General features: G+C 34.5%; 1 protein-coding gene across 3 annotated transcripts; it reads left to right on the forward strand.

The window, feature by feature from the left end:
• The first annotated feature begins 1,663 nt into the window (after window positions 1–1,663).
• LOC107793160 (mitochondrial inner membrane protein OXA1) lies at window positions 1,664–15,254 on the forward strand. 3 transcript variants are annotated; one of them, XM_016615443.2, is made up of 10 exons: window positions 1,664–1,795; window positions 2,374–2,865; window positions 4,569–4,659; window positions 11,953–12,000; window positions 12,611–12,669; window positions 12,849–12,924; window positions 13,022–13,153; window positions 13,306–13,413; window positions 14,451–14,505; window positions 14,591–15,254. In XM_016615443.2, the coding sequence occupies exons 2-10, from the start codon at window positions 2,387–2,389 to the stop codon at window positions 14,878–14,880; spliced, it is 1,338 nt and encodes a 445-aa protein (XP_016470929.1). In that variant the 5' UTR covers window positions 1,664–1,795; window positions 2,374–2,386; the 3' UTR covers window positions 14,881–15,254. The 3 variants fall into 3 exon arrangements, with proteins under 3 accessions (XP_016470929.1, XP_016470930.1, XP_075109342.1); XM_016615444.2 differs by lacking the exon at window positions 1,664–1,795 and adding an exon at window positions 1,798–1,891; XM_075253241.1 differs by lacking the exon at window positions 1,664–1,795 and adding an exon at window positions 1,933–2,176.
• The last annotated feature ends 1,449 nt before the right edge of the window (window positions 15,255–16,703 follow it).

The raw sequence follows: 16,703 nt of genomic DNA on the forward strand, positions 1-16,703 counted from the left end.
TTTCTTGTTTTAATTACTATTTAAGAAAACTAGGAAGAGTTGAGTTGTGAATTAACTAACTAAAAATGCATGAATAGAGCAATAGAAAATATTTTGTTTTCACAAATATAATAAAAAGGTGTTGGGATCATAACTTCACTTAATATTTCTATTATATAATAGGTAAAATTATCCTTCAATTTCTATTTCTCACAAATGTATAAATGCCTCTCACGATTACATTTATATATATCATTACTTAAGTTGAACAATTAATTGCGTTCCTCTCGGTTATACAAATTAATCGTCAGAATAGTAATATTAAAGAGCCAGAAATATATGCTTAAACTAAAACTTGCTCTTTTTAGTAAGTCCCTTTCGGTTACCCTACTTGTTATAACTGATTACTACAATATTCGCTTCTTTCGATTACAAATAAGTGTAGAAGCAATTTTAACATATAAGAGTTAAATGTCACTACATAAAAGTTAACATTTATCAATACCAAAAATTAACTATTTACTCTTCCGCCTCTTTCGATTACAGAATTAGTAAGAGTTAATGCTTAGTATGAAATAGATAGATGTTAACAAATTAAATAACACCTAACTATAACGCAGATAAATTTTAAATGAAAAACTTCAGCTCAAACATGTGAAATTGAGGGATAATATCTACTATTATATAGAAATATTAAGATCCATCACTCTCCCAACACAAGAAAAATTACTCAATAATGGAGTTAGTAATGACAACGGAAATATTCTTGCCTATTAAATAAGAAAATATAAAGAAATATTCAAGAGAATAATTCCCCCTATTTAATTAAAAACAGGTGCTAGAGTAATTTTCAATATTACAATTTATTCGGAACTAGAAATGAAGCCAGTATAGTGGCTAAAAGAAGAAAGAAAATATTCACAAAATAAGAACTTAGAAAATTGAAAGAAATGAGTTGATCAAGAATAAGGCTTCTGCTTTCTGCTCTCTTCCTTCAAACAACTCAAGATGCAGCTATTTATAGCAAGTTCTCCCCAACAATTCCCGTTATTTTTGGACTTCTTTTCAATTAAATAAAACTTTGTCAGCTTTTCATTTAAGTTGACCCAAGTTGTCAACTAACAAATGCCAAATTGATTTCACGACAACTTGGATCTACTTGGCAAATTAAACTTTGTGTCTTGAAATTGGTTTTGGTGACAAAGTTTTCTTTCAAAAGTAGCACATGTCCACTTGCTACTAATGATTTTATTCCTTCTTGGTTTCCTCTTTTCAGCTATGGTTGTCCCTTTTCTTTCTTCATTTGTTTGTCTTGGTTTTTTTTACGTGCACAACTACTTTCATCATTTGTAAAGTTGCATAAACCACTTTACTTTTAATTTTTCAGCATTATAGTTTTTTTTTTGCAAACTTGAAAAGTGAACTTTTTCTTCTCATTGTTCCTTTTTCTTAATACTAAAAATTAAATTCCAGCTCAACTTATGCATGATATTTTTCTCTTATCACAAAATAGGTTACACATTCAAATTAGCCAATTTTGTTTACATATTCAAATTGTAACTGGTTACAGCTTAACTTTAATTTAGAGAAGATAAGGTTAATTACACTAAATAATTTAAAGTGTTTGATTTTGTAATGCAGGGGGTGAGTATAATTGAGTTATATTACAGGGGTGTTTAGTGTAATTCTTATAAAGAGGTAGTCTGCGCCAGGGCTATTTTTGTATTATCACTTCTACTGGCTGACACCATCTTGCTCCTAAAACCCCCAAAAAACCGAAAAACCCTGCCCATTTTAGCAGTTCCTGTAATTAACTGTAAGCTGTCTTTCTTTATGTTTTGAATTGTCAATAGAAATAATTGGGATCTGAAATTTTAGTTTTGAATATTGCTTTCATATTCTTCAATTTTAGGTATTTTCTCTGTATCATAGTTACTGAATGATAATAAAGTTTAATCTTTTTTGGTGTTTGATTTACTAACTTGTTCAGCTAAAAATTATTTTTTTAAAAGACAATATATAACTATACATATATGCTGGATCCTCCTATGTCTTTGTAGATATTTTCTTTGCATCATAGTTGCTGAATGATTGAAGGGGAGCCGGGTAAAGTTGGCAAACAAGCTCTTGCAGAAATGCATAATAGACCCTTGTGGTCCGGCCCTTTCACCGACCTCGTGCATAGCGGGAGCTTAGTGTATCATGCTGCCCTTTATAGTTGAATCATTATAAAGATTCAATTTTTTTCCTTACTTTTTGTGACTGTGGTGTCCGAGCTAGGACATATATCGAGTAACTCTAACACCCATTTGGGAAGAATTATAAAGGTTTAATCTTTGGTGTTTGATGTACTAATTTGTGCAGCTAAAAATTTCATTTTTTTTTTTTTTGAAGGAAGCAAATTCAAATGGCTTATAGGAGGAACTTAACAACAAGAGCTAAGTTTCTTTATCAGCAACAAAGAGTTGTTACACCAGCATTTCATTATTCACATGATGATGATAAACAAAGTCAAGAACCCATGTGTAAAAATCCAAGATTTTCCACTTTTTTACAGCCCCATTATGTGAGAAGAGGAATTAACAGTTTCAATGGGCCCAAAAGCCCATTTCAACATCGAAGATTTCGCCCTTCCCCACACATGATTTGTATGAATTTGGGTTCAGTGTTCACTAGGAATATGTCTAGTAGTGTTAGTGGTGGTGGAGCAGAAAAGATAGAGTACATAAGTGAAGTTGCTGAGCTGGCAGATAAGGCTGTCGAGGTTGTAACTTCTCAAGTTCCAGCAGTGAATGAGGTGGCAGTTGCTGCTGCTGAGTCGTATTTGCCCGTGCAGGCGTTGCAGTACTTGATTGATTATGTTCATTTTTTTACTGGATTTGATTGGTAAGATTAATTTTTTATTTCTATTTTGCATAATATTGGCATGTGATGAGTTTGAATGGAGTAACGTGGTCAATGAGGATTTATATAGCTGACATAACTTGTTTGGACTGAGGCGTAGTAGTAGTAGTTGTAGTTGTTGGTGATTGTTAAGAATAGCATGGTATATTGCTTGTTGTTTCTATTGATGTAGTAGTAAAAAGGAAAGAGTGTGGTATAGTTATTCCTCTTTTGATAAAATTTAGGCAGAGGCAGATGTAGAGTGTAAGTTTTTTTTGATGAAATAAACTGTTGTATTAAAAGGCATCAAGAAGATGCAAGAGTACAAGAAGCTACTTACAAGAAGTAGATATACAAAAAACAAAAGTGAGTTGCTAGCCCCTATACAATGTCTCAATCTAGGACAAGAGAGCTAATAAACTCCAAAAAGTGTTCGGTACTAACTATTGAGGACAGCTTTGTTCAGCAAAAAAGATTGGTTAAACATTTGGCTTTAATAGAGTGGTTTGGAGTTGAGATGCCATCAAAACATCTTTTGTTTCTCTCATTCCATAAACACCAAAAAATAACTGCAGGTATCATAATCCAGATCTTTTTGATGGAATTATCAACTGGCCAAAGACTCCAACTCAAGTACGCATCTCTCAGATTTTATGGCATGACCCAACTTATCCCAAAAATACTATAGAACATGTTCCATATATCAATGGCTACTGGACAGTGCAGGAAGAGGTGATTGATAGATTCCTGGTTCCTCCTGCATAGATAACATCTATTAACCAGTTGAAACCCTCTTCTGTTGAGATTATCTTGAGTTAGGCAAGCTTCATGTAGGGCTGTCCAGTTGAAACCAATGACCTTCACTGGTAATTTGGTCCTCCATATCAGCTTCCAAGGCCATGCATCAAGAACTTGATTCCGAGAAATGAGTTGCCTATAACATTCTTTGACAATGAAACTACCCTTACTGCCCCATCTCATCATGTCCGAAGCATTCCCATCAATATTGTAAGCCTCCACTTTGGCTATCATTTCCATCAAGCTTTCAATCTCCCAGTCTAGAGTGTAAGTTATGGGTAGCTTTGGCTCAATCTTATATAAATTTATTAAAGAAGTAGAAATAATTGATTTCAAACCCAATAAATCAAATAAGTTCTGGTATTGAATCCCAAACTCGAAACCATAATGTTCAAATCCTTGATATGTCTCTGAATTTTTAGGTGAGAAAGAGAGGGATAATATGGTTTATGAATCTATTTACTTGTATTTCTTATATAAAAATGTGTGCATGTGTGTTTCCAGAACTTGATAGGGTAATAAAACGTTGAGGTTTAATTTGAGATGATATTTGAATTTATAGTATGTCACTTAGATTGATTTAGTTTTTGGACATTTATTAATCGGGAGATGGACAGATGTTTGCTGGAACTCTTACTGTAGAACTGTTTAATTCTAAACACTTGAGAACCCTTGCATATATTGAAGTTTTTTCTTTTCTTTTTGTAACTTTTGATGTATTTTTAATTTCGGAATTTTGACAGACATAGGAAATGTTTCATCTGAAATACTTAGGAAACCTTAAAGTTCATAGTTTGTTTCTCTGTTTTGGTTGTGCCGTTTTAATGTAACATTCACGAGTTAAAATCAACTTGTGCTTTATATTGTCACGAAATGACCGACGACTTCATTTTGGAAATATATTTCAGGTGGGCATCAATAATCGCTACAACTATTCTTATTCGATGTATAACCCTTCCATTAATGATTAATCAGCTCAAAGCCACTTCAAAATTGGCGGTAAGTTTTTCTCTAATGGATCTTAACCTTACTGTCATGGTCATATAAAATGTACTGGTCTTTATCAGACAGATACCACAGGTGTGCGTGAACTTGAGTTGTTTCATAAACCTACTTGCTCGAGCTTGACTTGGATTTAGCATAGCTTAACCAACTCATGATAACACTATAACAACGCTCAGGCTCGACTTGATCACTATTATCTTTTGCTTGTTACTTGTTCAAGTTGGCTAGAAAGTACAAAATTTGTGTTAAACAGGTTCAATTCGACATACATATGCTGTGCGAAATGAAAATTTTGTCTTCGCAAAATCTACGGAGTAAGGTGGTTATGCTGCTTTGTTGTCTAAAGCAGGCAGAGACAGCTGATTTCTCTTCTCGTAGCCCTAACTATGTTAACTTCTTCTCCAGCTTAAAAAAAGAAGAAAAAAAAAACAGTAATATTTTAGCATGCAGAGTTGCTACATAAATTCTTAATCTTTGAATGTCTTTGGTTCTTTTTTGAAATGATAACATTTGAATATATTATAAAATCAGTACAACTGGAAACCATATTTACAGGTAAAAGCTAACTAGATTTGCTAGTGTGCAATCCTAGCAAGATCCTAATATGTCTATGATTGACAATGTATCTTCTGTGTAAATTTGTTTACACCAAAAACAAAAAAGAAGAATACAATTGAGTTTGATCTTCTGTACTGAGTTACTTCTGTCTTCAAAACATCTAGCATTCCTTTCCTTCCAAACTGTTCACCAGATGCATGCTGGGACAATCCTCCATCTATATCTGTTGGTTGCTTCAGCTCCAGCTTCTTCCCAACTAAAAAGAACTTCATTGATCCTATGGGGCATTGTACATGAAATACCCCTAAGATTAATAAAAAATTTTCATAGTTGGTTTGTTATCTTGCAGTGTAGAAATAGATGGCTAACTGTCTCAACACTTTCCCCACATAGAAGACATCTTGAGCACAAAGAGATTCCTCTCTTTATGAGATTATCTTGAGTTAATACAGCCTCCTTTGCTAGTAGCCAAGTGAAATAAGCTACCTTAGAGGGAATCTTAGTTTTCCATATATGCTTCCATGGCCAATCTCTTATCTGTGGGTTATTTTGATTCAAAATCTTATATGCTGCCTTCACCTGATAGACCCCTCTGTCATGCCTCTGCCACCAAAGTAAGTCCACCCCTTCCTGTATTCCTTTAAATGTCTCCAGCTTGTTATAAAGGTCAGTTAATCTTGCTATCTCCCAGTCATTCAACTGCCTTCTAAGAATTAGTTCCCATCCTTGAGAACTCCACATCTCAGCTACTGTCTTCTGTTGGTTTTGTGCCAAACCAAACATATCATGGTAGAGTTCCTTTAGGCATCCATGCCCCAACCAGTTATCATTCCAGAATGAAGCTTTCCTTCCATTGTTCACTCTTATGAAAGTGTGATTCTTCATTGTAGGCCACAGTTCCCACACACTAACTCCATATGATGCACTTCCTTTGACACCCAGTTATTTTCCTCCCCATACTTTGGTTTGATCACTTTGCTCCATAAGGTTTGGGGTTCTTGAGAATACCTCCATAGCCATTTCATTTTGAGCGCCTTGCTTTGATTCTTCAAGTTTCTGATTCCCAGACCACCTTGCCTTTTCATCACTGTGATGGATTTCCATTTGGTCATTTGACCAAATGGAAGGCCTTTTTCTCCTTATTCCCTTGCCAAAGGAAGGATCTTCTGAGTTTGTCCAATCTATGTATAATTCCAGCTGGAATTGGGAACAAGGACATCATGTAAGTGGGAAGTGAATCTAAAACTGAGTTGATTAAGACTAGCCTTCCCCCCATTGATAAATATTGAGCTTTCATCTTGACAACTTCTTCTCACATTTTTCAATAACTGAATTCTAAATCTCTTTGGATTTAGATCTTGCACCCAGAGGCATCCCCAGATAGATGGAAGGTAGAGACCCTACTTCTCCTCCCAATACCAGTGACAGTTGCTCCATATTGTGGACTTCATTGATGGGGTAAATATGGCTCTTTCTCCAGTTGATGTGAAGTCCTGAAATTCCTTCAAACAAAACCAAGATGATCCTCAAATATCTAAGCTGCTCCTCTTCAGCGTCACAGAAGACTAGAGTATCATCGGCATATTGGAGATGTGTGATCTCTAGACTATTAGCACCATTCCTATCAACCTCAAAGCCTTTGACTCATCTATTGATATTTGCTGTCTTAACCATGTTGTTTAGACCTTCCATGGCAATGATGAATAGGAAGGGAGATAAGGGGTCACCTTGTCTTAGACCTCTATTGGCAGGGAAGAAACCTTCAGAAGATCCATTTATGAGGATGGAAAATCTGACAGTAGAGATACATAATTTCATCCAATTGATCCATTTCTGTCCAAAACCCATCTGTTCTAGCATTTTCAACAAAAAACTCCAGTTGACATGATCATAGGCCTTCTCTATATCTAGTTTGCATAGAATTCCTGATTTTTTCTTTTTAATTCTTGAGTCCACTGCTTCATTGGCTATCAACACTGCATCCATTATTTGTCTTCCTTTGATAAAAGCCATCGGTTGAGCATCTACTAGTTTGTCTACCAACCTCTTCAGTCTTTTGGTCAAAACTTTTGAGAGCAGCTTGTAGAAACTCCCTATCAGGCTGATTGGCCAGATATTCTCTCAGTTCTTTAACACCTGTCTTCTTTGGAATCAGTGCTACGTATGTTGCATTGAAGCTCTTCTCAAACATCTCTTGAGAATGAAAATTGTTGAAAGCCTTCATGATGTCCTGCTTCACAATATCCCAACACTTAATGTAAAAACCCATTGTGTAACCATCAGGGCCTGGGGCCTTGTCACTAGCACACTTCTTCAGACAGCTCAGAACTTCTTGCTCCTCAAATTTGCTTTGTAGAAATTCCTTCTCCAAATCTGAGATAGTGGGGCAGTTGTCAAAATTGGCGGCAGGTCTCCACTCTTCAGGTTCTGTGTTTAACTTCTTATGGAATTCAATGATCTCATTCTTTATTCTGCTTGGCTCCTCCACTGTTTCATCTTGGATCACCAATTGATCAATATTATTGTACCTTTTGTGTGCATTGGCAGTGCGATGAAAAAATTTTGTATTTCTATCCCCTTCTTTGAGCCACAGGGACCTAGATTTCTGTCTCCATGCACTTTCTTCATTCTTGAGATGCTCCTCAAAATCCATGAGGGCAGCTGCCTTCCTCACTGACTCCCCCTCTGTCAAAGCTCTTGCTTGCTGTATTGTATCAAATTCTGCCAATTGGCTCATCAGTTTAGATTTTTGCATTCCCAGATTTCGCTTACAACTTCTGCTCCATTCTTTTAGCTTGCCTTTGAGGGCTTTTGGTTTGCAAGCTAAAATGTAGTCTGGTCTTCCTGAGAATTCAAAAGTTGTCCACCAGTTCTTTATTCTGTCATCAAAACCTTCAGAATTCAGCCACCAATTTTCAAACTTAAAGTATGATTTGGCTTGCTCCCAAACACCACAGCAGAGGGCCACCGGGGAGAATGTCTTTGGTCTTTGTTAACGTGCATTGACATTTTCCAGAATTGTAATGGATGTGCTTGATATCTTAATATGATGTACAATAATTTTAGAAATTGTATTGAAAATGTACTGAGCAATCATGATATAGGTGAAGCTCAAATTGGTTGCCCCAAGATTAAGTCGATTATAAACTACACAGCTTGATGTAGGTTCTCTACTTTTTATTATATTGCTTGTATATTGTAATTGTCCCTAATCAAATAATATTATTACTTTATCAAAAAATATGCCAACTAGAAAGTTTGACTCAAGTTAAGTCAAGCTCAGGCTAAGCATTTTATCTATACTATATTAAAAGCACGAAATCCCTTAGCGAAATGTCGTTCGCCTTTTTTACCCTTAAAAATTTAATTTTACACTGGATAAAATAGTAATTTAATTATTTTTTAATATTTAGGAATAGTTTTAATTCATTCCCTAATATTTAGGACTCCAAAATCAATTAAAGATTGTGTACCAAATCCTTCCTTATTTGAGCTATATAATATAACATATATGTAAAAAAAAATCAATTAAAGATTGTGTACCAAATCCTTCCTTATTTGAGCTATATAATATAACATATATGTAAAAAAATAAAAATAAAATAGCTTCGGAAAAGCACAATGTTTTGTACGCTTCGTCTGCATGTAAAAACCTTTGATGGAACACTTTCAATTCCTAAAGTTATATTAGGAAAAGCATGAGCACTTTGGAATCCTTTTAGCAATAGGAGTCTTTTTTTTAAACATTAACCAATTAAATTTTCTATAAATATTTTAGGCAAAAGTTTCGTTAAGTATTCATATATATTAGGTTATACAATCAAACCTTTCTCTAACAACATCCTTATATAATAGTCATTCACTATAAAAGCTGCGTTATTCTCAGAACCGAATATTATATTATGTTATAATATATGTCCTCTATAACGACACTTCACTATATCAGCCAAAAAATTTCGGAACAAATGAGGCTATTATGGAGAGGTTTGACTGTAATCCATTACATTCAATCCTTTTACTTAGGAGTTTTTTTTAATATACGTTTGGCTAAAAGAAAGGGAGGACGAGGGTGTGAATCGGAAAAAGAAAAAAAACCATGTACCAAATTATTTCTCTTAGATAAAATATATATAAAATTTATTTCTATTATATTGCACGGCCAGAAAATAGTAAATGTCGTTCATCTTTTACCTTAAAAATAACTTTTACAATGGACAAATTTGTAACTTTGGTTTGTTTCCTAATGTTTAGGATTTTGAAATCAACTAAAATTTTTGATATTAAATCTTTCCCAGTTAAAATAGGTAGGAAGTACTAATATTTAGGAATTTAAAATCAATAAATATTTTACCTTATGTAAATTGTACTAATAGACAATACATCCTTTGTGCAATACGTATAAAATCAAGATGAGAACGATGGCGACTTCAATTGATTACTAATTAAAAATTAAAAAATGGAGACATAAAATCACATACATTAAATTAAAATTATTTAATACAGTAACTTCTAAGTAAATTTATTTCAATGTGAATAATTAAATATGTATTTTAAGTATTCTTATTTAATCATATAAAGTAATTAATTCATGTTCAATTAAGCACCCAAAATAATTATTCAATATCATATTTAAGAATAAAAAAATTATACAAGCCTAAATTCATCTATATTTATACTATAAAGTCCCTATCGAAATATCGTTCGCCTTTTTTTATCCTTTAAAAATTAATTTCACACCAAACAAAATAGTCATTTAATTATTTTTCGAATATTTAGGACTTCAAAATCAACTAAAATTTTATTTAAGAAGATCCTAATATTAGGTCTTCAAATTCAAGTTTTTGACCAGTTTATTCAAATTTACTTTATTATTATTTTTCCTTATTTGACCAGTTTTTATAAATATCCTTTTGGAGTTTAGTACGTGACCATTAAAGTTTTTTTAATTCTTAGCCTCTAAGGTATATAATAGTATTTTTTTCCTCCAAATTGCCAATAATTGGTTGCCTAAAATATGGAACATCCATCAGCAATGTATATTCGCTTTTTCCTGTTAAATTTTTAAGAGTTTTGATTTAATCTTAACTTTAAATTTCTAGAAGTCTGAACTAATATGGTGTTAATTTAGAAATAAATTAAGCTACCACCATACTATGTGAATGTGCAACTATAGTTAATATTTTAAACCTAAGTTAAATTAATGTATTTGGAACCCTTGAAATAACTATAAATTTGTCATCCCCCACCCCCTCACCCTCTGATAATTTTAAGAAATTGACCTCAACATTGTGAACTCTTGAAATTTCAAAATTGTTATTAGCAGAGTACATCCGGAGTGAGTTTAGGATGGTATTGACTATTGCATGAAGTAAATTTAGACTTAAATCAATAAGAATTCAGGCAACTTTTTTTACACAAGAAGAGGTTCATTTGGCTATAATTTTGATTAACATTGAATGAAGAACTATTTTTTTGTATAACGACATTATGAACGTAAAGTTTACAAAGAGATGTTGGATGAGATATAACAACATAGCATATTTGTATCTAATATAATAAAATATTTATAGCTATAAATACTATAGAATTCATTACACTAACTTCACTCGGAAAATGTTGAATTCAGTTATATATTATATCAATGTAATATTATCTTTTTCATCATTTAAACATATATTGCGTTTAGTTTTAACTCCATTGCTATTTTTTGATAATTTGTATACATTTTATATTGATTAATGTGATGCACACGTGCAACGCACGTACACTAATACTAGTTTATAAGAAAAAAAGGGCAGTTTGGTGCGCGGAGCATTCCATGTACGCAAGGAACGGGAAGGCCGCACCCCAAGAGCCGAGAAGGCAAGAAGGTGTGATGCAGGCAGCCTACCCAAGCTTCACTGACTGATTTCAGGGCTCGAAACCGTGGCCTATAGGTCACAAGGAGATAGCTTTAACGTTGCTCCAAGACTCCCCTTTAGGCTAAGCACTTCATTGCCAAACATTATTTCTTCTGAAACTTGAGGAAGTAATAACGGGATGTTGCAACATCTATTTCAAAGTGGACGTTTGTTTCATAATGTTGTTTGTAGATGATTTTATCTTGATGAGCGTTTTCTTTCATAGGATTCTGATGACTCCCCCCCCCCCCCCCCCATGGGGATTGCTAGTTACCTCTTTATAAATTCATTTATTGTATCTTGCTAAAGTTGTTGAATATCATCTAAGACATGTTTACCTTTAGAATGCAAGCTCCTATAAATTTCCTATCAATCAATTAACTACGCCTCAACCTGAAATTAGTTGGGTTGGTTGGCTGAATCCTCTATATTAATTCTACACTGTTCAGGCGTTTCATTCAATTCTTATTGAGGTTTGACTATTTTTACATTGGTTGTCTACCTACCACAACCCTTATCCTTAATTTGATGTGGCACCCGATATGCGAAGTTCACTTAGGCGGACACGGCGCTTTTTATAAACTTTTATATACTTTTCGAAAATGTTGAAGTAACCAAACGATTTGTCAGAATCTAATCTCTCGTTCTGCATCCCTTACACAAGCCCAATGCAAAAAAAGAAAAAGAATAAGGAGAGAGATTTATAGTTGTTTCCCGTTAAGTTAAAGTCCGTCTTTGCTAATTTTGGTTTTTCTTCGCAATTCATCCTTTTTCTTTTCTGATGAAATTTCATAAATCATCCATTTATTAACATGCATGTCTTTTGCAGCTTGTGAAGCCAAAGTTGGATGCGATTAACCAAGAGATGCAAGATAGGGTAAGTTTGATATGATTCTCTTCCATTCGCCATTGACATACATTATTTGGCCTTGTTGTAATAACTTTTAGCTATGAAACATCTATTAGTTTTATGTCATCCTGTTGGAGGATGTTAAGTAGTGCTTTAAAATTTACTTATTATTACACATTGCCATTCTGCTTTAGTACAAGATTCTTATACTCTAACCCTCTGTATTATCATCTCTAGTTACTAATTCCAAATAGATTGTATATCTATCAAATTTAGGCAATATATCAACGCGTCCATACTAGTTTAGTTCTCTATCTCAGCACTCTTTGTGACCAACGGTGGAGCCAGAATTTTCACTGAGGGGTGTTAAAAAATAAAGAATTAAACACACGGAAAAGCCAAGGTGATTCAACATATAGTATATACATGCATAAAAACAATATCTTTTACCTAGCAATACAGTGCAATTTTCCGGCTAAGGGGTGTCAGTTGCACCCCTTAGTTAAACGTGGCTCCGCCACTGTTGTGACAAGTTCCACTGTGTGTGACAAACTATATAAAACGCTCATGATATTTTTTCTTCTAATTAAGCTAGTGTGCAAGAATTACCTGGTTAAACTTCTTACCTTTTTACTAGGGTATGGCTCCGGCAGCTGTCGCTGAAGGTCAAGAAAAAATGAAAGCAGCAATGAAGGAGTAAGCAACTTCTCATTAAATCATATGTATGACTTGTTTGGGGAAGAGCTAAAATGCAAATCCACCGTTTCATTGGAGTCCTTAATTATCTTATGTATGCTCAACATATAATTGGACTCATAATTTACTGAAATGTTTCGATATGATGGATGTCTTTTCACTCTATGACATTCTTGCAGATATGGAGTTTCACCCTTCACTCCCTTAAAAGGAATTCTAATACAGGGGCCAATCTTTGTCAGTTTCTTTATGGCTGTAAGTTTATCCTCTTTCTGCTATCTATAATGTCCTTTTCCCCCCTCCCCGTACCATATTCATTGCTAAAAAGTAAAATTTATCGCCTAAAATGCAGATTTCAAACATGGTGGAAAAAGTCCCTTCTTTCAAACAGGGAGGAGTGCTTTGGTTTACTGATCTAACTACTCCAGATAGTATGTACATCTTCCCTGTTTTGACTGCATTAACATTCTGGATAACGGTGGAGGTGAGTTGTCCTTTTGTTCATTTCGGTGTATGGTGCCTTCATCTACTATACCTTTTAATATTCTCCAACAAATCCTGCTGTCTCTATCTAGATATCTTCACACCAATGTAATTTCTGACAATTTTTGTTAACCGGAGTTTGTTCTTTCTCAGTGCAATGCTCAAGAAGGAATGGAAGGAAATGCTCATGCTAAAACTATAAAAAATGTCTCACGAGCCTTTGCTGCGTTAACTATCCCATTTACTGCTGGTTTTCCTAAGGTACATAATCCAAACCAACTCTTGCATAATGATTTAGCATGTATCTATCCTTTTCTATTTACGTTGTGAAGAATCTGAGGTAGAACTTTTCTACATCAAAGTACATGATGTGCTTTCACTTCAAATTGGCCTTGTGTCTAACTGTTATCATCTTCTTTTTTCTGGGTTTCCTGATTGAATACATGCATTATCTTTTTGGTTTTTGATTGAAGATATCCTTAAACATTTCTTTCATAACTTTCGTGCTTAAGAGAAGCATGGCGGCATTTAGTTCTCTTTAATCAGGAGGTCACGGGTTCGAGCCGTGGAAACAACCTCTGGCAGAAATGCAAGGTAAGACTGCCTACAATTGACCCTCGTGGTCCGACCCTTCGCTAAACCCCGCGTATAGGGAGAGTTTAGTGCACCGGGCTGCCCTTTTTTATAGGTCAAGTTATAAGCATTCTTAACTTCTCAATTGCTCAAAGATAACTTCACTATATTTACCTTACACAAGGTATTAGAATATGGGATTGGTGCACCCAAAGGTTCTTCCTTTATCAGCTGGCTCTCTCTTCTAGAAGGTGTTAAATGATCGTATCATAAGCGTTTTGCATGTCAAAAGTCACAATCGAGACACGGCTAATTTATTTTGGGTGTCTATCATGTTTAACACAATTGTTGTTCGTGTTGGACCATGTGAACCCAGAGGCGGAGCTAGAATTTCAACTTTATGGATTCTGAATTTTGGAACGACAACTTCAAGTGCTAATAACTGGGTTCTAAATTTAAAATTTGTACATATTTAATGAATTTCTTAATACAAATGCACTGTTTAAGCAAAAGCTACTAGGTTCGATTGAACACGTAGCCGAGCTTCTGGCTCCGCGCCTCTGTGAACCTATAGTTAGCCTTTATGTGCTTTGTAATCCTTGTAAATGCTATGCGCTCGTGGTATGTGCTTTTGCTTGGAGTTGATTTGAGTTCTTGGTTGGTTATTCTTTCATTTGTTGTAGTGCTATGTCGATCACTGGTGGTTGTTTTTTTTTCCTTCGCAGGCAGTATTCTGTTATTGGATGACCTCAAATCTTTTTTCACTCTCCTACGGATTAGGTTAGTATTGTGGTTCATTTCCTGCACAAGCATTCATGCGTTAACATGTTTCCACTTTTCATCTTGTGTCTTCTTTGTGTGCCAGTGATTAAAAATCCTGCAGTTAAGAAGTTACTGCGCGTTCCTATAGTACCTGTAAGTCCTCCATCTGAACAAAAACCGGGACTCTCGTTTTTCGATACTCTCAAGAAATTTGCTGCAGCACAAGAGCACTTAGTAGCACAAAAGCACGCTCAATCATCACTTCCCGAGGCATCAAAACCCACAAGTCAAAGTCTATCATCATCATCATCATCGTCGTCTTCTGTTCTTGGTCAAAGGATCGAACGTTTAGAGAAACAAGTAAAAAGAAGAAAGAACAAGAAGAGACGATGAACGTCGTTGATTGAAGGACAAAATTTGATGTAGCAGATGGCTAGTTATAGGTTATTAGTCGCGCTTATACACCATTGAAATAATTGGAACATAAGCTTATTTTTCACTTAGTTTATGATTCTTGAGAATTATAGGGTAGGGGAGGGAGCAGAGTATGTAATTTATTTCAAAGTACGTCATAGAGATACTAAGTGGATTTTTTCTTATTTTGTTTTTTTCTTCTCATTTTTCATACGAATATAGGCATTCGAGAAAAGATTATAGTCGAGAAATTTTGTAACGATGACCAGAATACTGCAGCACTAGATGTCAGTAGTTTGCTGTAATAAGCAAATCAATTATGACTTGCAACCACAAGTTATAATTATTTTTCACTAGTCTATTGAAACTTGTTTATGCTATTGAGTTTGCTTCTTGGTGATAAATTGCACTTTCTAGCAGTAATAGAAGTCATCATATGGTACATTTCCTTTATTGACAAAAGCAAGGATGATAATGGTTTTAACTATCACTAGTATATCAACATTCAATACATTTGTTTTTCTAAAGATTAAGACGTCTGAATCTGAATATCAAGAAGTGTATTAAGATTAAGACATCTGAATTTGAATACACATCTGAATATCTTAAGATGTGTATTAAGATCTGAATACTAAATAATTAAGACTGTTTGATTTTTAACATCTGAATGTATAAAATTTATCTTCATTTGAAAATTAATAAACATAAAATTCAAATGAAATACCAACTAATGTAATATTCTATCATTAAAATATATAATTTTTTAAAATATGATAGTTGTTAGTGGTGATGGCGAACGAGTGAATGCCGACTAGAGGCGGTAGTTGGTGGTAGTTTTGGTTGATGATGGTGGTTCATGCTAGTAGCTAGTAGTGATTGGTAGTGGTGGCGATTATGATTGAGGATGATGATGGTGAGTGGTGATAGTTAATAATGACGGGTGGTGGTAGTAGTGTGACAGAGGAAGGTGGTGGTAGGTTATAATTATGAGCAGTGCCGTCTGTGGTTGTTGATGGTGATGAGCTGATTAGTTGTGGTAGTTGAGGTGGATGAGTGTTGATTGTGCGTGTGAATGATGGTGGTGATGGCCGATCATGGCGGCTGTTATGATTGAGGATGATGGTGGCGTGGTGGTAGTAGGGGTGGTGGTAGTGGTAGTTGATAATGGTAGGTGGTGGCGGCAGTTAATAATGAATATGAAAGCATCTTAATGAAATTAAGTCTTTGTTATAAATTTTAATTATACAGACCTATAAAGACCCATTAAGGCTAAAACAACGATTGGTTTTGTTAAATCACTAATACTCAAAGTTAATTATGCTCATTAAGGGATAACTTGGAGTATGATCACCCCCATATGTTGTGTCAATTCTTTGTTTTCTGTAATTATTTTTCTCCTTTAGTCTTTCTTTTCATTTATGTTGATGAATGCTACTATTGGGAGTCTATCCCAACTGGTAAATTTGGCTGTTCCTCTTGAGCCTAATGATCAAAATTGCCTCTCACCGGAGCTATGAATGTAGTGGCGGATCTAGAATTTTTAAGTCATGAGTGCTCAACTGTCTTAAATCTCAAAATGCTATGTTGGAATTGGGTGCTCGGCTAATATATCTTTTGTATATTATTAGTAGCTTCCTGTGTACAATAAACCTTTACGGTCCGGCCTTTCTTTGTACCCTGCGCATAGCGAAAACTTAATGTACCGGACTGCCCTACTATTACATTATAAAAATATAGCATTTAGGTAAGATATAATGGGTGCTTGAGCACCCACTAGCTATATTATAGCTCCGTTATAGGCA

Source organism: Nicotiana tabacum, chromosome 5 (assembly GCF_000715075.1).
Source record: "Nicotiana tabacum cultivar K326 chromosome 5, ASM71507v2, whole genome shotgun sequence".
NCBI lineage: Eukaryota > Viridiplantae > Streptophyta > Magnoliopsida > Solanales > Solanaceae > Nicotiana > Nicotiana tabacum.